The sequence below is a fragment of the Osmia lignaria genome, chromosome 12 (genome assembly GCF_051020975.1).
Source record: "Osmia lignaria lignaria isolate PbOS001 chromosome 12, iyOsmLign1, whole genome shotgun sequence".
Lineage (NCBI taxonomy): Eukaryota > Metazoa > Arthropoda > Insecta > Hymenoptera > Megachilidae > Osmia > Osmia lignaria.
Window position 1 is genome coordinate 8,030,259 of NC_135043.1, and position 26,954 is coordinate 8,057,212.

General features: G+C 32.3%; 3 protein-coding genes across 10 annotated transcripts in view; 2 read left to right on the forward strand and 1 right to left on the reverse strand.

Annotated features, from left to right (window-relative positions):
- The first annotated feature begins 5,571 nt into the window (after positions 1-5,571).
- On the forward strand, positions 5,572-15,432 carry LOC117603088 (tyrosine-protein kinase receptor torso-like). 2 transcript variants are annotated; one of them, XM_034321852.2, is made up of 19 exons: positions 5,572-5,676; positions 5,755-6,248; positions 7,880-7,925; positions 8,820-8,954; positions 9,044-9,170; positions 9,481-9,585; positions 9,687-9,757; positions 10,097-10,256; positions 10,370-10,536; positions 10,940-11,069; positions 11,495-11,631; positions 11,826-12,054; positions 12,424-12,596; positions 12,727-12,814; positions 12,912-12,977; positions 13,320-13,393; positions 13,588-13,802; positions 14,091-14,228; positions 14,401-15,432. In XM_034321852.2, coding segments are annotated over exons 2-19 (2,244 nt in total). In that variant the 5' UTR covers positions 5,572-5,676; positions 5,755-6,246; the 3' UTR covers positions 14,582-15,432. The 2 variants fall into 2 exon arrangements, with proteins under 2 accessions (XP_034177743.2, XP_034177742.2); XM_034321851.2 differs by having other exon boundaries at positions 5,573-5,676; positions 8,809-8,954.
- Positions 15,413-25,433, reverse strand: Rme-8 (receptor mediated endocytosis 8). Of its 3 annotated transcripts, none has more exons than XM_034321849.2 (18): positions 25,296-25,433; positions 24,894-25,161; positions 23,676-24,521; positions 22,939-23,307; positions 22,437-22,847; positions 21,774-22,339; positions 20,776-21,691; positions 20,332-20,688; positions 20,059-20,250; positions 19,469-19,981; positions 18,551-19,129; positions 18,031-18,460; positions 17,658-17,940; positions 17,357-17,570; positions 17,092-17,277; positions 16,864-17,004; positions 16,550-16,790; positions 15,413-16,478 (listed from the first exon to the last, which is right to left on the reverse strand). In XM_034321849.2, exons 1-18 carry the CDS (start codon positions 25,361-25,363, stop codon positions 16,363-16,365), a joined length of 6,696 nt encoding a protein of 2,231 aa, XP_034177740.1. In that variant the 5' UTR covers positions 25,364-25,433; the 3' UTR covers positions 15,413-16,362. The 3 variants fall into 3 exon arrangements, with proteins under 3 accessions (XP_034177740.1, XP_034177739.1, XP_034177741.1); XM_034321848.2 differs by having other exon boundaries at positions 22,939-23,382; XM_034321850.2 differs by lacking the exons at positions 23,676-24,521; positions 24,894-25,161; positions 25,296-25,433 and adding an exon at positions 23,528-23,574 and having other exon boundaries at positions 22,939-23,382.
- A 167-nt stretch (positions 25,434-25,600) lies between these two features.
- Positions 25,601-26,954, forward strand: part of LOC117603090 (angiogenic factor with G patch and FHA domains 1) — a 51,382-nt gene continuing 50,028 nt past the window's right edge. For 2 of the 5 annotated variants that reach the window (XR_013063194.1, XM_076691313.1), the window contains exons 1-4: positions 25,742-25,876; positions 26,153-26,348; positions 26,434-26,676; positions 26,748-26,906. Coding sequence is in view for 4 of the 5 variants with exons in the window: in XM_076691313.1 (XP_076547428.1) it covers positions 26,169-26,348; positions 26,434-26,676; positions 26,748-26,906 (582 nt within the window). In the remaining variant the exon portion in view is untranslated. The other 3 variants (XM_034321854.2, XM_034321855.2, XM_076691312.1) reach the window with 3 other exon arrangements.

The window sequence follows — 26,954 nt, forward strand, 5'->3', positions numbered from 1 at the left end:
TGCGAAAAATTTCCAACGCGAGAGTAAATATGACAATGCACTGACTAGTATTCGGTGGGAATCCTTTTGGTTTTTAAACTCAATCCAATATTTTATTTATTTAATCAAATTAGTTACAAGGATTCCGCGGCATAAGACCGTGAACACCATCTCTGGGAGATATACCCATGCATTACTAGGCCTTTGCAGGCGCAGATTTAGAATACGGAACATATGAAAATATGTTACCATATTCTAAACTGTAGTCCTTTTGTCTATACTATGGGCGTCCGTCAATCTGACACCGTTGGATGCAACGTGTTGGACGGGCGGGTAGCGCTCTTAGCGAAGGGGTGCACTCTGTCCTGGCGTTACGACGTCCAGGCGGGGTGGGTGGTATGTAGCGTCTGGCGTAAGTCTAGGGGGCGTGAGACCCTTCGTTGCCAGCTGATATTAGCAGTGCACCATGTTTGTGTCATAGTTGCTCAATTTTACTTTTCAGTATTCGTTCTTAAAGCTTTATATTTACAAAGTCGAGTCACTTTTATTAAATTAAAATAGTGAAATATTAGCCCGTTAGATGTTTATGTACTAATCATGTTTGTAGATCAGGATTTTCAGATTTAACCCCTTCCGTGTTTATTGCCAAAGCCCATTCACGTGCCCAGGTGCTACTTGGATGGGTAGAGGCAATGGGCACGATGACCTAGTTCATAAGAATAATAATTAATAAGCGGCTGGCATTGTGTTAGTATATCGTGCACGACGTAATCTCCACATATGGTGTGTGTGTTTTTAGGCTGTGGGATTGCGTCGGTTTAATAACTTTTTCATTTACTTTTAATTTGAAACAATATTTTATTCAACAAGATGTACGATGAACGTATAAACCAAATACTATTGTTATCATTACTATTACCATGATTATTACCATTACTATGAAATATTCTATATCAAAGTAGTTAATTAAATTTTGTAATTATCATTATACGCAATGATTGCTAGCCTTGCCAGACGATTTCAGTGAAAAATGGTACGTACCGTAGAGTGTGATGTGAGATGAAACTCGGGTGACGGAGGCGTCCCGGGACGTTCTCTCTAGTTTAGGCTTTTGCGCCCGGGTGGAGTGTATGGGGGTCGTGGAATGAATTTTTGTGAGAATGTGATTTTGCCTTTTTTAAATATAGCGTTAGGTAGGTAGGTAGTATACCTTCTGGTGTGTGTGATAGATTGTAAGTAGGTAGGGCCGGGACAGGTTGTCACAGTCTCTTGGTCGGGTAGGCGCGATTTCGCGTGATCAACCTGTACCTGGAATATATTTGAAGAATTGACGATACTATCGATACGAACGGAGTATGCCGTTCGCCTTCGATTCTATCTGTACAATTTTTCAAATTTTTGGCGACTTCATAAGTCGTCATACGCGATCGCGATGGCACGAAACGCACAAGTTCTGCTCGAGCACGGCACGTGTGCACGAACAACGACTTATATAAAGTCCTTTTTCGTCCTCGTGTCAATTAGAGTTTCGCGATTTTTCTTTTTTGTTGATTGTTTTTTTTTTTTATTTTGCGAATTTGCAAGTCTCGAGCTTTAGATATAAGTTTCAGGTGGGTGGACCGCCCGAAGAAAGAAGTGGCTATATGCCGAAGCGCCCCGACAAACTGTCTTTCAAGAGGGGAACTACTAATGATTTTGCATCCTTTTGCAAAAAAGGATGGGAAATCATTATCGTTACTACTTTGTCACTGTGCTCGCCTGTAGTTGTAGTTTTGTAATTTCAGGACAAGAGGGGGCCCGTGACCCCCATGATTTTGGGCAAATCGCGTTTTTAATTTAGTGTTGCGAATATTGACCACGGTTCAATTTAGTGTTGCGAATGAATATCGATCACGGTTCAATTTAATGTTGCGTATGCATGATTATCGCGATTTTCATTTAGCGTTGCAAACTTTAAATATCGCGTTTCTTTCTTGCATTGCTTTAAAATAGAATTTAACTTTTCAATGTTGATTGCTTTAGTGTTGCAAGTAAAAAATTTACGGTTTGAGAATCCCTCTTTTTTGCATTTTAATTGCATGTCTGTTAAAGATAGCGTTGCGATTGACATTAGCGCGATTGTTTCCCAGTGTTGCGACCTATAAATACGCGATTGCTTTGCATTAGTTTATAGAGTTCCCTGCTAATTAGTGTTGCGGTAATGAATATTCGCGTTTTGCATTAGAGTTGCGATATATGATGAAATGCCCAAAAACGATCCAGTGGAGTTGCCATGGTCCATAAGGCAGCTATGGACCAGCTGCCGTGATACAGCTTTGGATTGGCTGTACCCCTTTTTTAGATTAGTGTTGCGTCTTACAAAATTCGGTAGATTTGAGTAGTGTTGCGTTACAGTTCGCGTTTTCTCTTTTTTTCTTTTTTTCAGCTTAGTGTTGCGTATAATGGAGCAGCTTTCACGCGTACGCTTTTGTACATATTATATAATTAATGAAATTAGTGTTGCGAGTAAAAAATTCACGGTTTGAGAATCCCCCTTTTCTGCATTTTAATTGCATGTCTGTTAAAGATAGTGTTGCGAATGACATTAGCGCGATTGTTTCCCAGTGTTGCGACCTATAAATACGCGATTGCTTTGCATTAGTTTATAGAGTTCCCTGCTAATTAGTGTTGCGGTAATGAATATTCGCGTTTTGCATTAGAAATGCCCAAAAACGATCCAGTGGGGTTGCCATGGTCCATAAGGCAGCTATGGACCAGCTGCCGTGGTACAGCCGTGGACAGGCTGTACCCATTTTTTAGATTAATGTTGCGTCTTAGAAAATTCGGTAGATTTGAGTAGTGTTGCGTTACAGTTCGCGTTTTTTCTTTTTTTCTTTTTTTCAGCTTAGCGTTGCGCATAATGGAGCAGCCTTCACGCGTACGCTTTTGTACATATTATATAATTAATGAAATTAGTGTTGCGAATGAATTCGCGATTGTTATTAAATTTTTTACTTTTTTGCATTTATTAAATTAGTGGAAGTAACTATGACTCACATTCGGTGGGAATCCATTGGATTCCGCGGCCTAAGACCGTGAACACCATCTCTGGGAGATATACCCATGCATTACTAGGCCTTTGCAGGCGCAGTTTTAGAATACGGAACATATGAAAATATGTTACCATATTCTAAACTGCAGTCCTTTTGTCTATACTATGGGCGTCCGTCAATCTGACACCGTTGGATGCAACGTGTTGGACGGGCGGGTAGCGCTCTTAGCGAAGGGGTGCACTCTGTCCTGGCGTTACGACGTCCAGGCGGGGTGGGTGGTATGTAGCGTCTGGCGTAAGTCTAGGGGGCGTGAGACCCTTCGTTGCCAGCCGATGTTTTGTCATAGTTCAGAATGTTTGCAATTTTAAAATTAGTGTTGCGTGTGATTTCGGTTTGTTTATAGGGTTTGCTTAGGGATTGCTCTTATGGGCAGTCAAACTTTTCTTTTCAGGTTCCCATGTACCCTCCCTCCCATTGCCCCGCCCCCATTCTTTTTTTTCCCTTTTTTTAATTTTGAAAATTTTGAGCATTCGGTTATTGGAAATACTGTTAAATAATATATGAATTTAATGTTTTCTGAATATTATTAAATACAATAAAGTTTTAAATAGAACTTTATTCAGTTTTATTTAAAATGGATGTTCATTTTATTTTGTGATGATTGGTGATAAATTATTTCAAGGAATATTTGTTCATTTGAGATAGCTTATTAAATTTTAATTTTACTTTATTTAAACGATAGTAATGGGTGACTGTTGTTCGAGTTGTTCAGTTTTAATTTTTGATCGCGATATTTCGTTTCTAGCTTACAAAGAAGCTAATTAAATTACTTTTATAAATTTTCAAATTCTTTTCCTGAAAAACAAAGTCGTCTCGTGATTTTCTTTTCAGTTTTTCCATTTACAATAAATTCGCATTGAAAAGTGTATTGAATAATATAATGCAATAAAGTCGAGTAGAGTCATGGTTGTACGTATATTGCAGTAAAAGACAGTTATTTCAATTAAAATACTGTGTACTATTTGTCGCGAAATGAACAAATATTAAATATAATAAAATGAAAAAATTAATGTTCTTAACTCAAATCACTTAACCCAAATATATATTTTTCTAAATCTTTTTCTCTTTATTTTGGTACTAAAGTTTGCTTTTAATTCATATTTCGTATCAAATTGATTTTGAGTTATTAACAATTACTTTGACTTTTGTAAAATTTTATTGTTATTAATGTATCTTCTTTCCAGTTAATAATTTTTTTTTGTCTTTATCTGAATTCAATTAATCAGTTTCTGTTACAGAGAAATGTCTTTATAGGAAGTGTGAATTAATAATATTGGATAATAGACTGGAAGAAATATAATATAAAATCTAGCGTCTATAAATGGAATTCAATGTATCCAATTAAGTAAAACTAGATGAAAATGATTAAAAAGGAAAAATGGTTCTTATGAGTGGTAATATTTGAACCGTAATCTTTTCGAAAATTGTATTTAATCCTTTTCTGTTCGTTTCAGGAGATATTCTGATAGCAACAACAAAATCAACAAATTCATTATAGGTATTCGTTTATACTCCTTTAGATTTTAAAAATGATGTCTAACATTTTTCAGTTTATTTCTGGAAGTATTCTGGTGAGGACAACAAAATCAACAAATTTATTGTACTTATTTATGTATATAGTAATTAAGATATAATCGTCAAACACTGCAGTGTTTAATTAGGAAGCGTTAGATTTAAGTGAATTTTTAATAAAATTACGAGCGCTCGTATAGTCAGCCATTCTTAGTAATATAAGTATGTAGGACAAATATGCAATTGCATATTTATTAATTACAGATCTGTAATCAACTTCAAAATTAAAAAATGTTGCAATAGGAATGAAAAGTAAAAATGTACGTTGATATATGTATAGATAAGTAGATAGGTAGGTAGAGAATAAAAATAATGCTCCTTTTGTTGTTCGTTTGCACAACAGTCAAAACGTTTTGCAAATGTGCATCAAGAGGATGATGTTATTGAATGAAAATGAAAATTTGCATAAATGGAGGGTGGATGGGATGAGGTAGGGCGGGTCTCCACCCGCAGCAACCTCCTCGTGGTGAGACCTGGGCAATCGTTATTATTTGATGACTAATTAATAACTGTATCATTATTTCTATGGTACATTTATTAATTATGCAGCAAATAATACGAGCGAATTGGCTGCGAAATTTATGCTTTTTTTTCTATTTAATCTCTTTTATATTTTTTTCAGGAACTATGCCTTTGCGATTCTGAAGTGTACCATATTGCAAATACAATTTTACGGAAAGAAAGTTAATAATAATGAATGTACTTACTTACTTATATGTATAATGCCGTAGAAACTACTCGACATTTTACCGACTTGCGAATGGTCGATCAATAAGCCTGCAACTTACCGACTGTCGTAGTAAGTTGTCGAATAGTTTGGGCAGCTTTTGTATGGATGATACTGACATCAAATTTCAAAAATGCGTAAGTTCGTTCCTTATATAGACATTTTTTCAAAATATCCCGAGAACTAATCATTTTTTTGCGATGGTACTCTAATACTTTTTTACGTAGAATGAAGAGAGGAATCGACCTGTTTATAGTATTCTACACGTTTGTAGGAATTTTGTGCTACTATTTTTTCCAGTTCAAAGTAGGAATTTTTATCTCGTTTGATTTTTCAAAGATTTCAATTCAAGACTATTATTGAAGTTTTCCACAAATTTTCCAGGTAATCAAATTACGACACCTGTGTGTCATTTTCGTAGCAAAGGTAACTTGCAGAAACATAAAGGATCGGAGTGGGACCAATGGAGGTACCACCTCTTCTGCACAAAAAATCAAGAGGTAGGGGTGCCTTATAGTGTTCGTCTAAAAGGCTTGCACGATTTCAAACGTGAACACGTTCACGTACTGATCGAAAGTATCTTAGTTTTTTTAAACGAAGAAGACACCAGTGCATCGCGTTATACATAAACGATACATAAACTCAAGACTTTTAATTCCATTCTAAATTTCGAGTTGTACGTCGTGAAAGAAAAAGAAAATATCAGAAAATCGTGAGAAGTTTTCTAATTTAAAAAGAACTGGAATATGATTAGTTGGGTTCGAGTCACAACAATGTATATGATATATCAATTACTGAATATTTATGCGATTTCTACGTATGGATTCTCTTTGTACAATGTTTCACTGTTGATCGACTGTCTATCATCTTGCTCGAATGTAAGTAAAACATTGCATTTTATTTATTTTTTAGTTATACTATAATGTAAAAGATTAAATACGAGAACAATAGAAGTTCATGCAATTAAAAAAAGCCATCATTTTTTGTCAGCCGGTATGTTTAATTCCTCTTCAACATATTCGCTGACGGAAAGGTACGTGTTTGCGCAGCTCGTACGTTTTTATCTTAGAAATTTATTCTTCCTTCACGTTCGCATTAATACAAGGTATTTTTATCGTAACTTGAAACAGTGACATCTAAAAAAAGGGGTTTTCTAATAAGTTTTTGCAATCAAAAATAAAATAAAATTATAATTAAACATCTAATGAAATTAATTTATTATAAAATTGAATTTGATTTAATTAGTTAATCATTTAAAGAAGATACGTTATATATACTTGTATTTATTATGTGAATATGCTAACCACTTGTTTTTTAATAAAAAGACTTTTTTATAAAAATTCTTAATAAGGTTCCAAAATTAATTTTACTAGAAATTGATTAACAGAATCTTAATTCATTCCAAACTATTAAATTTCAATTATTTCTTTTTCTTATTATACCAATTTTGAGGGTAAAACGTATTTTAACGTTTACAAGCTTTGATTTCGCGTTACATGAGATCAGAAACTGTTCCAGACAGACGCATAACCGAGTTGGTCTATACTTAAAACTTAAGATGCAAAATTCGCGAATTTCATTTGAATTCTAAATAGCCACTATAAGCTGTACGTGCAGTTTACGTGATCGTAGTTTTGACTTTCATAAGAAAGTAAGAAACTGTTCTGAAAGATATTCTTCCATTGTTATTTTTATCTATCTGTTTTTTTTTGTTTTGATACAAAACAAGAATAAAACACGAATTTAATTAAATAGAATTTACGCTGCCAATTAACAGCGCTTTTCTCGGAATTTTTTTATACTTTGTATATTTTCTCAAAAATTACTCTTAAAATCATACCAATTATTTTGAGACGATAGCGAATGATATAACACTTTAACATTAAGACAACCATACATTCTCCATCAGTCATGGGACACTTATGGTCAAATATTATCAAATTTTACAAATCACAAACATAAACTATCTATGTTATGTTATAGTTTTATTAGAATAGGTTTTAAGGGTATCTCTTTCTTATTCAGTATTTTAATCGCATTAATTCGGCTCTCCAGTTTGTTCCAAATTATTTGTAATTATTTATATAAGAGTGCTTGGAGTTATGCATAAGCAATATTATTACCATTACGACGTGTGAAATAGATAACTGAATCTGCAATGTAATCCAGATTTATTCGAAAATGGTAAGGTGTCCCATGACTTATGGACGAGAGTGAATATTCTTCAAATTTAATATAATTTGGAAAAGTAAAGATATAATAAATGGAAAATTAATTAGCACATATAATTATATTTTTACCCTGAAAATATACTATTGTAATTTTAATTTATTCAACTACTGTAATTTCGCGAATTACCGGTTGAACAGGTTTAATTATATACTAATCGTTATAAATATTTAAACTGATCATAAAATTATTAGTGTCAAGTTTACCAATAAATTAAAACAATTTTTTTTTGTTTTAAAACCAAAAACTAACAACAGCCTGCAATGCTTTTCTTCTCTAGGAAACGTGCGTGGATACTTGCAATGATTATCCAAACGAAATTGATTGTAAGTACCGTGATTTTATATCGCAAAAATTATCCAAAGAAATCAAACTTGACTTAATGGATTAATTGATAATTTGATTTTAATTTTATAATCAAACTCATAAATGAAATCTCAAGTCGAAGTTAATTTAATTAATTAACTATATACTTTGATGAAACTTTTATAAATATCGTAAATCATGTATAAAGTTTTCCTTGTCGGAAGTATGATTTCTTGTCCACAGCAGTCATGCGAATTAAATTAAAATACTGTTGTGCGTCTTCTATTTGAAGTTTTCTTAATAAATTGTGGAAACAACCGAATTCAGGTTGTCTCGAGATCCATTGTTGGACCCAAATAGATCCTTTTCTCTTTTTATTAAATTTAGTAATAACATTATTGCTGCTGCTACACGTTCACGAACTGCACAAATTACTTTCGAAAATATCTCGAAAACTAAAGCCAAGTGGGCACTTTATGGCCCCCGCCATAAAGTAATTTGGGCAGTTCATGTAGGAAACACGGCCTTAGAATGATAAATTCTGTTTTGAGAGTTCTGAATACGATTTATATTTTCACCCTAAGTTATTTTTGTAAACGTGTTGTGAGTCACATTCGTTGTAAGTCAAAAGAAACAGTCGGAGAATTTAATGCGACCTTCGATAGTCTGGATACATTTTATCCTGTTGATAAAAGAAGAAAAAGGACGGATCAGTAGAGTAGAATTTAACAGACGAAACTTATTAAGCAATTGTCTGTATATTTTCTTTTTTTGCTTCATTTTTAATTTTACCTCTATTTTTAATTTGAACAAAAATTGTTTCTTCGAACAGCGATCTATGTCGCTTGATAAATCGCCTATTATTATGACGTATTCTATGTAAAAAGAAATTTTCTTCCGTAGTTTATCCACAGGTCGACGACGAATATACCGAAGCGAACGTAACTCTTCATTGTACCGGTGGGAATTTGATGATGATCAATTTCAATCCTGGGTTTTACTTGATTGAACAAAGTTCATCCAATTACACCCGGAATCCCCCGAAATTGGTAAAAACAAATTCATTAAATTTTTCCATAGTTATAATTTAATTTGTCATAGATCTTAGCCCTTGAAAGTGAAAAATTTCATTTTCCAGGTGAAGGGGAATATGGCAACTTTTACAAATTTGACAGCAAACACTAATTATCAATATCGGTTGTACAATTTAACGCACGAAGGAATCTGGCGGCCGGAAGTTTCAGACTGGTTCTTTACTTATCCGGGTAATTTATTATTTTCACCCGTTCATTTATTTATTTATTTAATTCTTGAACACAGTCAATTAGGGTTAATCGTGATCCAGACTTACTAAATATATTTAACAATGCTCGGACTAAAATTAGACGTTTTAATTAAAAACATTTTAAACAAAAAAGGTTTCATTCACTGGTATAAAATTCAATTTCAATTGCAGTCTAAGTGGCTGAGGGTTAATGAAAAAAAAAAAAAAATGTCTGGTAAATAAAGATAAGATCCAATACGGGTAAATGTTCACATTAAACATCGGAATCTAATATGTTGCATTGTTTTCAGCTGACTATCAGCCATTGCCCGTGAAAAATTTATCGTTGTATAAAATAGAACCTTACAAGAAGACACACGACCTACATGCCGAATTTGTTTTTGAACCAGCTATAGGTACAATAACATCCTATCTCTCTACAACAGAATTTGCATCTTGTTGGATGGACCATAGTATCACTTATTTATTATAATTAGCAGAATTTAATATTTTTTAGATCGAAGTTGCAGTTACCATGTGGTAACTTGGAACAGAGGAACAAATTTGCTGCATTTTGAAATCGATAGGGTAACGTTATTATTAAAATATTTTTATGGTCTGAATCAGCATTATTTAAAAGAGTTGAAAAATTTCGGCTACCGGATACCTGAATCAGGTCGGAAGTTGTTTTAGTCGGCTGAAAGTAATTTAGATATAGTCTTTTTTAATTCACGGTCATGTTCAACAAAGTTTTCCAAATTTCGAGAACCCCGAATTGACCGAAATAATTCCCGATCCGGTCGGAGTATCGAGTACCCGAAATTTTCAAGTTTTCGCATACGTTTAGTGTTTAACATAAAAAAATCACCCTTTCATCCTGTAATCAATATTAAAATCTGTAATAAAACCGTGCTTTCTATTTTACAGCCAACGCATTTTCAGTTTAACTTAGATTGTTTAAAGATGGATCAGAATAACAGTGTATTCATTAAATCGGTTAACAAACAGAATAAAAAAGAAAGCGAGGCCTTGATAATGTTCTGTACGCTTACATGTTTAGAATATTATAATGATCTAACTTTTTGCCGTGAGTGTGCATTAATCATCGATCAAATAGTTAATGATAATTATTTGAATTGATTATTGCTAATTTCTGAAATTCGTTAGAAAATAGTAAATCGTGAATGGTATGTGCTTCAGCCCCAGAACCAGTAGAAGGGTTACGAGCGGAACATATCTATCGTTACCAGGGATTGTACGATGTTTGGGTTCATTGGAATAAAACTGAATTAGAACCAGATAATTACACGATACAGATTGATTTATATAGGAGCGACACTAAGCATTACGTAAAGAGCGTATCTGGGGTGAGTAGAGATACTCGTGATCAAATCAGGCTTCTCTAGGGAAAATGGCAATATAAGGAAAGTAGAAATTCTTAAAATTTTAATTTTGACGATATTAATATTGAAATGTCAATTGCATTGACATTTCTGTCGATTTTTGTTTGTTCTAAAAAAAAATTTTGTATCTGAAAAAGGGGTGGCAGGCCAAATAAGTTAGACGCAACAATAATAAAATTGTCTAATAGGGGTCGTAAAAAAATCTTTTCCGTAGTTTATTAGTTACCGTGATAATATTAAGTCTAATTTTCTTCGTTTTTTCTTTACTCTGATATTTGATAAAGAAGGGTCTTCGATTTTTTAGCCTCTTCGTTGCGCTACTGCTAACATGTAATTTTTATTATAAAATTTATCGTATGTTTTATAGAACACAACCGAGGTTTGTTTCGAAAGATTAAAACTGGGTCTCCAATACGAGGTGGAAATCTTAGCTGAATCTTTGGGGGGAAGAAGTTCAGTAGTAACTATTATTAAATCTCTCGACGATGAATACGCAAGTGTGTCTACCTAATACAATTATTTTTTTTTTTAAATTCTAATTGATCAAGTATAACTCAAATCAAATACAGAGTAATAATTTTGGCGACTGGGCCAATTTAAAGCTTGATGTAACATTTCAAAACAAAGAAACAGATCTATAACTAACACGTTTAACAACACAAAATCTAATTATTAACATTTTTTTTTCTTATTTTTTAATATTCTAGAGTAGTTCTATTAACGCTTTTTAACAGTATAACACAATGTAATCGTAGTGCCAGTTGCTAGTACAAAAATTAAAACAAGAAACTCTTTGATTCGAAAAATAAAATGATCTTTTTGAATTTAGGTAAATTCAACATACTTATAATTAGTTGGGACAAGCAATCATTATCGTTAAAATAAATTGTACATATACTGTGAATCCTTTTTTCCGCTTCAGCCGTAAGTAAATTCTATCGTGAACTTATTATTGGCATTGTGATGTCATTCACACTTTTCGCCATTATTTGGATGACATACTTGCAACATTATAAACAGAAGAATAACAAATTCGCCATGGAATGTACGTCTTTTGAGGTGATACGTTGAATTTTAATAAACTTTTACAAACACTAATATTTTAATCAATAACGCAACTATAATTAATAATTCAAACCTATTGAGTTTAAAGCCTAATAAGTAATACTTTTATTTCTTTTTATTATATTTATTTAAGGTTGCATCAATTTTTCGGTCGACCAAAGTAATACTTGAAAATGTTTGTTTCATAGAATCTTAATCAGAAAGATGTGTCGATAGAAAGCATCAAGAAACTGTTGTATCAAAGTTGCGATGGTGAGACGAACAACATGCCACTTATGAACGACAATTTTGAGCTGTGTCCAAAATTATTAAAGCTGAAAGGTATACTTGGAAGCGGAGCTTATGGAATTGTAAGATTGGGCTCTTTGCAAGATCAGTATGATAATGTCACCACTGTTGCGGTTAAAATGTTGAAAGGTAGAACGAATAGTATTTTTTAAAAACACAGTCATAATATACAATAATAAAATTATTACAGAAATGATAAATATTGGGTTGTACACTATGAGATTGTCATTTTTGTAGATCAAAATGGAAATGTTGCTTTTTCAAATAAGAAATTCTAGATTTTATCTATTTAAAATATCGATTGCCTTTTCCCAATGTAGCGTTAAATTATAAATTCCGTTTCGTAATTAATCGTCAATTAATTTAATATTGACAATTTCACATACTACAATCTAATAAAAATGACACGGATAAGTCTTAACACTCATGGTACCTTAGAACTTTCTTTCTGTCTTTATTTTTAAGAAACATTGCAATAATTTGTTATTTAAACGACAGACAATCCAAGCGTGGAAAATTTACAAAACTTCCAGAAAGAAATAATGATTATGAAAGCTGTTGGTCAACATCCAAATATAGTGTCCTTAATTGGTTGTTGCATTTTGGATAATAAACCAGTGTTGGTAGTGGAGTACTGTTGCAAAGGAGACTTGCAAACATACTTAAGAACAGTAAGTTCAAAATAATAAGTGTAAATTACTGTAATTTTATTTACAGTGACCTTTTTACGGGTTATAGAAGATTATTTTGATTGTTTGAAAAGAAAAGTAAATTCACGTGATCCTGTGAAACGATTTTCAGATATGGCAAAATATGGTAAGCGTTGCGTTTAATCATAAAGCACGCTTTAAATTCGACGGAGATTCGTTCTCGATCTCGAAGAATTCTGGTATTTATTATTTGTTCATTCGTGGAATCACTTAAACTGACGAACTAACACGAACATCTGACCGCATACATTTTCTTATCTTTCTCATGTTAATTAGGTGGAAAAGAGCACAATTATCAAAACGTTCATCTGATTACAAACCGTTTATACGACGTTCAACAAGGTAATTATCATAAGTTTTCAGAAAAAACAAAAGATAAGCAGTTATATTATCATTAAAAATTTAACTTTCCAAATAGTAGAATTCTTTTTTAATTATTATTTACCGAGATATCAATATTAATATAATTCACTGTTTCCTTCTAGGAACCAAGAATCTTCGCATTATACACCCTTAGAGATAATAAGAAAGTTTACAACAAATTCTGGGCTCCAGGACTTATAACTCTTAGTTTTAAATTCAATTTTAATAAATTACTTTGATATTGCTATCTTTATAAATAATAATTAAAAAGGAAAATCGGCTATAATTAGTAAATGTAATAATCTGACTTTTTCTTTACAGATATAGCGCAGTATACGGAAACTGTAACAGCAAACGGTTTGTTGAATTTCGCGAGGCAAATTGCTACAGGAATGGTATAATTTTGTTTCATTCATTTCTTTTTTACATTATGCAAGAATTTTATATAAAATTCGTGTTGTACCAATAAATTCGCGTAAACTTATAATAGATTAAATCTCGAAAAATAAAACAAATAATATTCTAGAACTTATATGTACAAATTTGGAGAACTTCCAATTGATTTTAATTATTAACGAAACTCCTACAGGAATTCCTGTCATTGAATCGAATAGTTCATCGTGATTTAGCTGCGAGGAATATATTGGTGTGTGCAGACAAGATCGTGAAAATTTCAGATTTTGGTCTGAGTCGTGATGTTTACCAAGAAAATTTATACCGAAAGCAAGGAAATGATAAATTACCAGTGAAATGGATGGCAATTGAATCTTTGACTCATCAAATTTATACGACTCACAGCGATGTGTAAGCTTCGCTAATAAATTACCATTAATATCATTAACTCTTTACTTGTATTTAATTTAGTACATCTTGTAAAAATTCAACGAACTTTTGTTATGTTATGTTGTTATAAAAATCTCCATCTAAATATAATGAAAAAAAAAAAATAAATAAATAAAATTCATACTTAATTTTAAAGAAAACCACCCTAATTTTAAAAAGAATGTTTCTAAAAACAAACTCTGTCTTTTTTTTTCAGGACAGGTATTCAGAATATTAAGTGTACCTCTCACTCATTTACTTTTATTTTAGGTGGTCCTTTGGCATTTTGTTATGGGAGATTGTAACCATGGGTGCTCTTCCTTATCCTGGTATTCCAACAAAAGCCATCCTAAAGATTTTAAAGTCTGGCTACAGAATGGAACGACCTATAAGCTGTAGCGTGGAATTGTATGTACAATTTTCATTCGTATTTTCATTTAAAACAAAAACTGATTCAATATTCTCTTTTAATCTTTGCATAAATTTTAACAAGGAAAAAAAAAATAATTCCATACAACTTATAGTTATAATTTAAAAAAAAAGAAATAGGATTTACCCAATTTAATATCATTTGTGACAGATACAATATTATGTTCTCTTGCTGGACAGTAAGACCCCAAAGCAGACCTATGTTTACTCAATTAAAAGAGAGCATAGATAAACTGCTTTGTCAACGTTCTGGCAATAAGTACCTGAACATGGACGAAATTTTGTACGATACTCAAGAACAGCACGGCAAGCCCAATAGTAATCACTCGTAAAGAAAAAAGAAAAGAAAAAAGTATTTTTAATGGTCGCGTGATTTATTCACAGATAATAATTGTACCGTGTGCAAAATCATTTTATTTTCTAATTATACGTACAATAATCTGTGGCATAATTTCTTTCATATATATATATATATAATATATATATATATATACGTGTATTTACAATATCTTACTCTCAACCTTAAAAACTCAGGCGCAGATACATAAAAATAACTAAGGTTCTGCCATATAATATTTGTTCATACAATTACTCGACATTGTTTAATAACAATAATTACACACAGCACACTGAAATCCATGCCAATTATTACAATCGATCGTTTCGCTTCATTTTCTTTTATATATTTCCACTATAAAGTCGTTCGGCATTTTTAATCTTTTTAAAAGAAGGATAGATCGACGAATTGAGCGTACAAGAAAAGGGAAGATACACCGGAAACGGAAGGGATCTAAAGAGGAACTCGGTTGTCCGCTTTGATATTATTGCAAATATACAAGTTTCTTAAGATGTTTGTTATACTCAGGAACTGTCGTTCTTTTTTATCCTTTCTTTGATTCTTGACACTCAACTCGTCGATTCGGAGTAGCAAAAGTGTATTACAATTGGTGGATGGTAAAGACCAAGAAGGACGATGTGTGTTTTTTCTTGTTGTATCTCTAACTTCTACGAATGTTCGCCCGATCTCGCTGCGGATATCGTTAGAATACTTAGAAATTGATATGAAAAAGAGGAACTCCTCTATTTATGGAATCTACTCCATATTCGATAGATCCTCGTTTAGTATCTCCGAGAAATTTTAACGCTTTTATCGGTCTTAAGCGTAGAAAAAAAAAAAAAATAACGATTCATAACAAAGTACAATTATAATATGTATACAACATTTCAAGAGAAAAGAACGTAATGGGTAAACATCGTGTTTAAATTGTATCAACTTCCCTAGTCTCCTAAGACTATGTTCCTTTAAAAACATTTCGTAATAATATATCAAGATTTATATGGTTGTTTTTTTTTGGAAAAGGTCGCTGAGAAAAAAAAATATCGATAACCATAGAAAATATACAAACATTAATAAAGAAATTGTATACTTTTTTAAAAATCTGTTTGAAATAGTGAAATGGATTCGATTTCGGCGCGAATTTTTTAATGATTCTTGAGAGAGATGTGAAAGCATTTTGTTATATCGAAAAAATGCTATCAGTCCATGAAGATATATTATTTAAGTGACATACAATATATTATTTTTAACTCATTTTATGTAATGGTGGTAGTGATTGAAGTAATAAAAAACTTCATTTGATGCATGGAACTCTAGTTGAAAAGTTGAACTAATTTTACAAATATTTAAAAATATGTCGGAAAACGGTTTGCTAATTACAAAAATGAAACTAGAATAGACAAGGGGTAGATTTGATTTGAAGGACTTCTTTCTCCTAGAAAAAATTTTTTTTTTAGTAATAGACTTTCATTGAATACTATCTTTTGCCACGCGTTGATGTCGCCTGTAAAGAATGACGTACCCTACGTAATTATACAATCTGTCTATATAGTGTAATAAAAAGTATCTTTGTATTAGGATAATCTTAATATAAATGTAAATTTAACAAAAGAAAAACATTATTCGATTCATAAATTCCTTACTTTAAAGGAGCCAAAAATCACAGGCAATGTAGTCTTTATATCAGTACCCTTTCACTGATAGGAATTTTCAAACCTGGCATTCTTGTTGCCTATTGTTTTTATTTTTTATTTTTTACTTACGATGCTATCTATATCAGATACTATCGTTCCTACTAATTAAACTATCTTCTTTGTCGACTGGTGGTGGACCGGTGGTTACAGTGGTACTTGGACCGGCCGTTAAATAACCAGCAGACACCGGTGTTCCAGCTACGTATTATAATGTATATTTAAGTATTTATTTAAATATTTAATATAAACATAAAATACTAGCATCTTACCAGTAAGGTATCCAGAATTGGCTGTGTTAGAAATAAATAGATCATGCCGTTGATCTTTATATTCTGCCCAGACACTTGATTTCTCTAGTATAGCATTCACTTTCTCTCCTAACAATAAGCTTCTAGTCATGGCTTTTAATGCTTTAACTATTTGGGCTTTAGTTGTTGCAGGATTTTCAATAACATCCAACCGTCCCTCCAATATATTTAACAAATAAGGTACCATTTCAGCATCCAGTGCCTATTCAAAAAATAAATAACATTAATATAAACAAAAAATGTGATCTGCTAAATTATATTGGAAGATCTTTTACCTGTTTTATTAATCTGTCTTCGTTAGTTGAAAACAGTCTATTTAACGTCTCGCATGCTATTGCTATCATGTCTCGTCTAGATTGCATGGCATGTTTTAATGGACTTATACACTCGGTTTGACAAATAGAAGATATACAGATCTAGAAAAAAATATGGTCGAATGTTTAATATGAATACTAATAAATATTTAATTTTATTTAATGTGAAAGGTGCGTTATGAAACTCACTTCACTTGTAGCTAATTGATGAAGTATTAGTATTGCAGTTTTGTACACAGATGGTTGATTGTTTTGCATTGCCATTTGTCGACAAAGTCTAGGTATGTGACCCAATGATGGAACTTGATCTGCTAAAGTTGGTTGTGTTTGAAGTAAACATACTAATGCTTGCGTCGTTAACTCCAACATATCCGGCTGTATGGAAGTATAATTAAATGAAATAAATTATATAATATTACTCAATGATACTAAAATTAAAAATAATTATACTCACATCAGTTTTCTCTTTCGACATGAGTGCCAATGTTGTATCCATAAGTTCATTTAAAAATTCCTTAGGTTTCCTAACAGCCCACGCAGGGCTGGCTATAAATAATCTAAGATATACACCTCCAACTACAGGTTCATTTGTTGCGATATCAATATTACTCTGAGTATCAGGTAACTTTAATATTGCATTAGGGTTTCTTCTTTGCAATGTGTAATATCTAAAAAAAAAAAATTATTACTGTGTGTTAAGATAATTTCTTCTTTTATATAAATTATTAAGCATTCAACATCAGATTGGCACGTACTCATCTTTCAATTCAGTTACAATCCTTGAAACTCTAGCTTTGGCAATGTCGTCCCAGATCAATTCAGGATTCTCATGTTTCGTTTCAAACATATGTACGCATTGTTTAGGAGCATCCCTGATAGCTTCGCTAAAGAGTCTAGGTAAAAATTTCGACAGATCTAGTTTCACCTTTGGCCCAGCTAACTTATCAGACGACATTTTACCAAGTAGTTCTGCTGCTGCTTCGCGTATCTGAGTATTACTTGAATTACAAAATAGATCAAGAACATATACAACAGCACCTAAAATTTTCATACAGTTTAATTAGAAACAAGTATTGCGAAAGGAACATGTGTTCCTGTAATGTAAAAACTTCACTGATACTGATTTACCTTTAGATAATGCATCTTTCACGATCTTCGTAGAACTCATAAGAGCATACAACGTTTCTAGTGCAAGTAGCTGAGATTCTTTTAAAGTGTTTAAAGCTAACAACAAGTGCACTATAACTTCATTCGCCGCGATATCGTCAACGCATTCTTGATTCTTTGTAACATTACTAATTACTTCGAGTGCGCTTTTCTGAATCAATTTAAAATTATTACAACTTAAAAATCCGAATAATAACTTGAAGTGTCCTATACATTGTAATTCGATTCCCGGATTATTTTTTATTACGTTCCTTAAAGCTTCCAGAGACATAACAATATGTTCCAGTTTCTCTTGATCTTTCTTGTTTAATGCTATATTTCCCACTGAGGATACGAATTTCGACGATTCAGATAAGAAGTCGAGTAAATTGATCGTAAAACTTTTTGGATTCTGAAAAATTGTACAATGATTAAATGATCGTACTTTTTACATAAATTTCCCCCTTTTTTTAATAACAAATATTATGCAGGATAAAAGTACCTCTATTGGAAAATTGGGTTGCTCATTGTATATCTTCACAAATATTTCTCCAATAATAAGTTCATCAGCATGAGCGCTATATTTAAAATCACTGAAATCGTATTCCATAATGTCGCTGCCATTCAATTTTTCTTGCCATTTAATTTCCAAATATTCGTTCAGCTCAGCTCTTGTACCGTTATCCCAAATTAAGTATGGATTTGAGCAATTAGAGTTGAGGATTTTCAATATTTCCTCTGGTTTATCTTTTGCAAGTTGTCTCACAAGATAAGGAGTTAATAGACTTTCTAAAGCAGCAACCGTGACAGGATTAACAGGCGTTTCATTTTCTCCTGTCATATAACCACCCAACCTAGCGCAAGTTTTAACTGCTAGTTTAGCTAAATTATTTGCCACTTCCTGACGATTTTCCTCCTGGTTTCTTTCAACACCTCCTTCTTCTAGAGTATAATCGTAATTGAACATAAATAACAATAAATGCCATAGAGCACCAGATTGTAGTAGTTGCATTTGTAATACACTGTCTGCGGCAAGAGAAGAGACACACTCTGTAGCCACTGAACATAACTTTGTTAAATGCTGTAAGGGAATAAGTAATAATTTCATTTTTGAAGAATTAAATCAGTTTATGTAAATTGGATATTTTGTCGAATGGTACTAGTGGCCGATTGGGATTTAACTTGGCGAGCATCATAGAAGTCTACCCTTAATCAAAAGAAGCCTACTCTTTCTTCTAAAATATGTATGTCTGGGAGCAAGCAATATTTCAAAAATGTGCTAACTGTAAAAGTTGAGATTTACCCTAATTATATTTTACCAAGTTTCAAATTAATTGGCTACCAGTTCCATTTCATTAAACTTGAAAAATAATGAATTAAAAATATTAATAAAATGAAGATTTGAAATATGTGCACTAACCTTGAAATGTAATATTCTACAGAGATCTTTAACTAGTTGTGGTAGTTCAATAATTTTGTCTTTACAGCCTCTAAACGACCCAGCAACCGAGAAACATCTAGTGATATGCATGCACACTTGCACTGCTATATCAGTAGATTTACTCGATTTATTTAAAACGGAAACACATCGCGTATATGCCTCTAACAGAACATCTAGTCCTCCTTCTCTGCGAAGTTCTTCTGCGTTCAAAGCAGAACAATGTACTGTATGATATGCAAGTTCGCTAGCAGCAGCCAGCAGTGGCGCAGATTTTGAGAACAATTGTTCATCGTCGGTTTCTAATTTAATTGTTTTGATTAATTGCGGATAACCGGCGTATTTATAAGGTCTAAGTTCATCAGAATATCTATGGAAGAGAATGCTTTGTGTTCTTAAAATAAGCACTATGTTATCAGGATTCGGACCGTCAGTTGACCAACAACTACGGCTGCATAGAAATTCGTATGCCTGATTAACAGCTTCGAATTTATCCTACAAACAGAAATAAGTTTTCAATAAACATGGATTTCAATATTTTCATACATTAACAATAACTAACATCTACATACCCTGCCTTGTGGATTTTTATCAGGGTGATACATTTGTGCGAGTTTATAATATGATTTTCTAACTTCAGCTTCATTATGTTGTTTTTCATTTGTCAACTGAAGAACTTTATAAGCTTCATCCACTGTCATCAATTGTGGTTTCTTCTCCACTTCTTTTTTCCATGCATCTAATACATCTTTCAGTAACCTCACCTGATTAAGTATTTCAATGACAAGTATGGTTAAAAAAAAACTAGGAATAAATATTTATAAAAATACTCGTCATTGACTTACTGGTTCAGGAATAGGCCACTGTGGGAATCTGACGGTATCACAAAGATGTCTCAAATAAAATATTTGACAGAACAATTCCTTTTCCAATTGTGGATATCGTATAGCAGGTATAGCAATATATTGATATCTAGCCATGGTGTGACTTCTTAATTTTGGAGAAAAATCTGCGATGTGTGTCGCTATTTTCTCGATAAGCATTCTCCTCATTTCAGCGTTCCAAATGGCTTCGGGTGTATCGTAATCACCAAGGAATATTTGCGCAAACTTTTCAGCGCCATGATTTTCTAAGTAACTAACCATCGCATCAGGTAAAAGTTGTCCAAGAATGCTACGTTGCATAATATCCGATGACACGTTCTGTAACATTTAACAGCAAATATTAAAATAACACTCATAGTAACTGATTTATATCACAATTAATAAAAGTGAATGCCGCGGACTTACATCAACATTTCTAAAAGCTTGTTTCGTATGAGTTAATTGTAAAAATCTTGCTATTGGTAGAACGTTGGAACCAGTATACATTAATATAAAGTAAAATACACCAGTAAGATAAATTTTCGAAACGTCAGCATTATCCCGCATTATTTCGCATAATAAAGTAGCTACCTTCTCAACTAAAACCGGATCAAAAGTTAATAAAAGTTGAACGATATGAGGTAGGCACTGAAGGTCAGATAGTAACCGCTTCATGCGCGGTAGAGGTCTGATTACCGCGTCATCAACATCTCTGCTTGGAAAATATTCACACATTTTGATTAAAATATTTAGAATTAAGGTTGCTAATTCACTTTCATTTATTACTGGTGTTCCTCTCGCGACTAACGTCCATTTTAACTGCGGAACTTGTGAGATCATCCGCCATCCATCTAATCCTTGTGCCCAAACTTTTGTTTTGTATGTGATTTGATTTGTCATATACAACTCTTTCAGGTCTTTCAAACTAATAGGACCTTTTCGTTGATCCCCATCATTGTAATACCATTCTTTTTCCATAATTTGCTGTTGCTGAGGACCAGCTTCTATTACATTGGTTTGCGTAGGTACAACAGCTCGAGATGTATGTAAGTGAGCCAGAGTTAAAAGATCTACTAATGTGCGTACTCCGTTTTGATCCATAATATCTTTTACGTTTCTTCTATGTAGTATAAGTTTATTTATGAACATAACTAGTCTATCGCGTTCCATTCTATCCGTACAACGTTCCAGCATTCCTACAATATATTTTGTATCCGAAAATGGACCAGTATCTTCGTAATATCGTTCATATACTATAGTCATTGCTTGCAAGCAAAGGCACTTCATTTCAACTTTTGTTGTTAATATGAATCTATGGTACAAGTCATTAAAAAATTCATACCTACAAGAAAAATAGTAATTTGTTAGTTGTACTGTAACTTGTTCTGTAAAACAAACAGATAGTAAAATTATTGTATACATACGATTTCCTTATTGGACTGTCTGGGCTATCTTTCTCCAATAAAAGTCTCAAATAATAATCGCCAATCTTTACTTCATCCGACAGGCATTGGTACTGTACTTCAAATTCTCTGTGATTCCAGGCTATCAATGTCCCACCTGCCAAATCTTTGTCAGAACTGAATGCGCGAATTTCATTTTCAAGAGCTGTTCTCAACTCCTCTCGTGTTTTATGGTTCCAAATTAAATTCGGCAGTGAGTGATCTTGATTAAATTTATAATAAAACAAATTCCAATTTGCTTCTGACTTGATCCTTTCTCTGCGTTTTCGCAATACTATGGGACGCTCTTTGATTTTCTCTTTGCGCTCGATACCAATTCTAGCCCCCCAATGTTGAAGAGCATGCTCAACATGTTTCTCAACTACACGCATTTGACGCTCGATCGCAATCCACTGTGGACTTTTCTTATTTTTCGATGCGTGATCTATAGCTATTTTTAAATTGTCACGGTTGTTTAATCTTTCCTTCTCGAGAAACGAATCGGGCACTTTCCCGTCAGAGTCTAAGTAATTTAATAAACCAATAGGCTGTACAAATGCACAATGAACACAAACTTAGCTATTTTCATCTTCGTAATTAAATCAAAAAATGATATTATAAATTTATTCAATAACGTTAATTTACCATGATCCTTTTCAACAGGCCCATAGCTGTAGGATGTCCTGTTACCCAAAGTCCTACAAGATGCCTACATAACTGTCTGTGTGTTAACAGTCTACCATCAGTACCAATAGTAAAAAGACTATTTAACAGATGCCTTGGTAAAGCTCCCTCAGCAAGAGCAAGCTCTTGCATTTTTGCTGCAACCTCAGGAGCTCCTTCTTCGATAATTGCTCTCATTATTAATCCTGCACCTTTGACAATAGCTAAAGAAGGATGTTGGAACAGTTTAAAAAGAGACCTCCCTCTTGCAGCAACCATTTCTAGGAGGTTGTCAAAATGTTTGCCATCTGTAGTTTCACTATATGGTACACACAGAGCAAATGTTAGAAGATCAAGCATGGCAGAAACTACCAAAGCACCTGTGCCATGATTCTGAAATATTTACAAAAATAATGATATTAAATTAATATATAAATAACAAAATTATTTCTAAAAAGAAAAAATTAAAAGTTTAAGAACTTACAATATGATTAATCCACATATCCAGCAAACTTTCCAAGAATTTATTACTACTCAGAAGACTACTTTTATTTAATTGTTCTTGTCTCAAATCACAATCATCGTGCATAGGTTGCATAAGAGCACAAATGCAATCTATAGCAGCTTGTGTTACACCAAAATCTTGTCTTTTCAGAGCTTTTACAACTTTATGTCCAATAGCTTCTCTAAATCCAGGAAGAGTTGTAAATGCAGTGAAACCAATTTTACTAGCGACCAATCTTCTTAAAGCATGAAACTGTGATTCTATTTCCCCATTTGTTTCTAATTCTTTATTAACCAGTGCATTTAAAGCTCCAAGAATAATTTTATCTTTATTTTCGGTAAAAAGACCCTGTAAGTAGTTATTCATCATATGGTATACTCGAAGTTGTAACGTTGTTACAGTCCATTCAAGCGGTACAACAGCCTAGACAACAAAAAGAAAATATTTTTTCAGTTTGCTATGCTATCTATCCATTAATAATAAATATATATATTTGGTTTTAAGATCAATAATTTTCTTTCATATAGCTTTTATTTTATTCTAGTTAAATATACTTATACTTATTTACATTATAAATATATATTAATGTATCTCAATGGACCATCACCGCTTTAATGTACTGTATCAATTTACACCTTCAAGTAATAAATAAGAATGTAAGATTATATTTAATATTATGTATATACATTATTAAATTTGTATTAAATATGTCTTACATCTTGTGTAATAGAATAATTAAGACCACTGTAGGGAATGTTTGCATTAAATCTTTCCAAGATTTCGGCAAAAGTACGTCCAATTGGAGGTTGCTGAAGAAACTTTACATGAGATGTTTCAACTTCCTCATCAACAGGTAAGTTAAGAGGTCCAAGTCGTTTCCCTCTAGTTATTGGATACATTCTAACATGAACATCTCTGTTACCAGATGCTCTAACACCATCTAACAAGGAAGCTAATAAAGAATCTCTGTCTGTTGCAGTGTAACTACGTGTTTGACCATTAAGGTACTGTATAGTAAATAGTTGTGGATTTTCATTATCACGAATCAAAGCAAAAACATCTGATAAAGGTCTAAGAGTACAAACATTATATGTCTGAGGATCTCTCTCCAATAAACAAGTATCCGAAAGACAAAGAGTTCTTCTTTGAGGATCTATATGTCTAGGTGAATATTTGTGAACAGTGAATTCTGACACACTTGTTATATGTTCATCACCACTAAACTTTCCCAATCTTTGAGCAGTAAAGTCATCTAGTTTGATTGGTTCTTTCAAAACTTTTATGCTGATACCTAAGTTATTCATAGCTGATTCCAGCAGCTTTTTTTTAATTTCTTCCATATGTTGAGAAGCAAAAAGATGTAAACGTCCGAATCCTCCACATACAATTACAAATCCATTAGGATAATCCTTCATTGTAGCAACTCCTTCAAAATCTTTGTAACAATAACTAGCCAATACCATATTAGTTGCTGGATCTAATTGGTCAAGACTATATGGTGTCACTTCTAGTACAACAGGTAATCTTGTGTCAGACCAATGATGTTTGTAAGCTTGATACCTCTAGGAAAAGTATAAATATTAATTTGATTTGATTAAATTCATTTAAAAATAAATAATAAAATACCATATTAAAAGACTATTTAAATTTTATTTAGTTATAATGTAATACAAAACTGATTAATTAAAGCAATAAATTGCCAGTAAAAGTGATTAATAGTGGTATGAAATATTTAAAAGATCATAATATAAAAAGTTGTGTATGTATAATCAGCATAGTTGTGTTGGCTATATAGATAACTGGCAATGATTAACTACTATCACACCTGAAGCCTATTACGTAGTAACCATATGGCTAACTTGATAAGAGCTATGATTAAATTTCAGTAACATTCATTTTAACAGTCATTGTGTGAAGAACATGATTCAACTCACCAAAATTTCTTTAGGTTTCTCAACAAATTGATTTCTATACTTGAGAGCTTCAGTTAGTAAATGAACTCTATACTCTGAACTAAATTTCATATTGTCAACTTTACGTTCTTTACGCATTGTTATACTAAATTCATGAGAACCCAACTGATTTCTATTTGTTGGTTGCACGCTTATAAAATCTGAGTATTCCCATTTATTTGTGACTTCTAATGTAGTGGGATTATACGTTGTAATACCCATGGATCCAATCGAAAAAATACGTTTATACCTATTAAATAAAAATTAAATACTATTTTTATCAAATATTTAGATTATTATAGTGTTAATTATAACTCATCATAGTATAGAATTTAAATCTAATGAAACTTTTCCCTGTTTCAGATCCAAATAATTTTCGCTTACTTCCCCTTCCACGAGTGTTTGGTGACCAGAAAGCATGCCACATCCTGGTTATCCTTTATCGGCATCATTGTAACATGTCCTGATAATATAACGTGCCTGCTATTTTCAATAATACTTTAACGAAACACTGGTTATTGTTTGTAAAAGATAAATGGCGTAGGAGGGACATTCGCATACGAATTGAAATGTGATCATACGAAAGTCATTTCTAAATTGGTAACCACAACCAACACAAAGTATGTTTTAACCACGTGCACGTTGTTTACGTTCGTCGCAGAGACGAATGATAATTAGGCACTGTATAATCGCATTTTAACCGACAAATGTCACTTTCGACGGCTCCATCAGACTGGGAGCAGCCATGATGTTCGGGGGTGTTAACGAACAGCTGTTTCTAGATGGCAGAGCGATCAGAACCGAAAACTTCACTTATTTTTACAGTGTGTATAAAATATATGGTATAGGTACTCCAAAATACTCTGTGTTTTTCACTTGAGTTAATTAATTTCTGTTAAAAAGTTTTATAGGTACATTCATTGTGAAGAGAAAAGAGATACATAATTTGAAAGACAGCAAAAACGGTAAAGACAGAGTATTTTTCAACTAAAAATACAAGTAGAGCAGTTAAAATATTTGTTGAAATTGCAACACATTTATTTACATTAGTTACACTTATTTGTTTAATGCTTACATGTCACGCAATAATCGAAAGTACACATAAAAGATATATTAATTTTAATACAAATTGAAACAGATTTTGAATTATTTAGCAGTTTAATTTGTAATGGAAATGTACATTGTATTGTACACATGTATCAACTTTATTTACATAATTATAATTTGAGAATTAATTTCAGAGCAGAAGATAAAAAGATGACAGAAAATGTACTTAGTGAAAGTGACGAAGGAGAAATAAAATCAGATTTTGAAGAAGATTTTCAACATGAATTACATGATTTTCCCCATGTTTTAAGATTTATTCAACGGATGCATGATCATGTAAAGAAACAAAACAAAAAGATTACTAAGTTGAGAAATAAACTTAAAGAATATGTAAGAGTTATAATCTTTATTCTATTTACTATGCTAGAGATTATATAATTTCTATATTTTATTTTATGTTATCATTTAATTGTAGAAAAATCAAAAATTTGTTCAAAGTAAAACTTTGATCAATTATGGGACTCAAACAAATCCATTGGAATGTGAAAAGGAATCAGGTGTTTCACAGGATTGGAGTACTAGTAATGATAAACGTTCAGCTAGTATTGTAGATCAAGTTAAAGAAGCAGCTGAATCAGCTTTGCTACAAACTGGTTTTGTTTATGAAGAAACTTCAGGTTTATATTATGATTACAACAGTGGATATTATTATGATGCAGTAAGTATTTATCATAATAATGAAGTTTAAATTTATTGTTTTGACAATCTTTTAAAAAAAATATGTTCCAGAAACAAGGCTTATATTATGATGGGAATTCAGGTACATATTACTATTATGATGAAACAAGTGGGACATATCAGTTCCATAGTCAAGCACAAGTAACTGTAAATGAAGCAGCTTCGCATACGCAAAGCAAGAAGGAGCAGAAAACTAGAAAGGCAACGAAGGTTTAGATTAAATCACTGTTATGTAAATAATTTCCAAAAAAGATTGAT

Bases quoted from the DNA above. Each gene is read 5' to 3' on its own strand.
- LOC117603088 (XM_034321851.2), top strand. From the start codon at position 6,117: ATGATTAGTTGGGTTCGAGTCACAACAATGTATATGATATATCAATTA. The intron at 6,249-7,879 runs GTAAGTAAAACA...TTTCTTCTCTAG, and splicing joins GTCTATCATCTTGCTCGAAT to GAAACGTGCGTGGATACTTG. The intron at 12,055-12,423 runs GTAGAACGAATA...TTTAAACGACAG, and splicing joins TGCGGTTAAAATGTTGAAAG to ACAATCCAAGCGTGGAAAAT.
- Rme-8 (XM_034321848.2), bottom strand. From the start codon at position 25,363: ATGATGCCGATAAAGGATAACCAGGATGTGGCATGCTTTCTGGTCACC. The intron at 25,162-25,295 runs GTAAGCGAAAAT...TTTATTTAATAG, and splicing joins AAACACTCGTGGAAGGGGAA to GTATAAACGTATTTTTTCGA. The intron at 23,383-23,675 runs GTAAGACATATT...TTTGTTGTCTAG, and splicing joins ATTATTCTATTACACAAGAT to GCTGTTGTACCGCTTGAATG.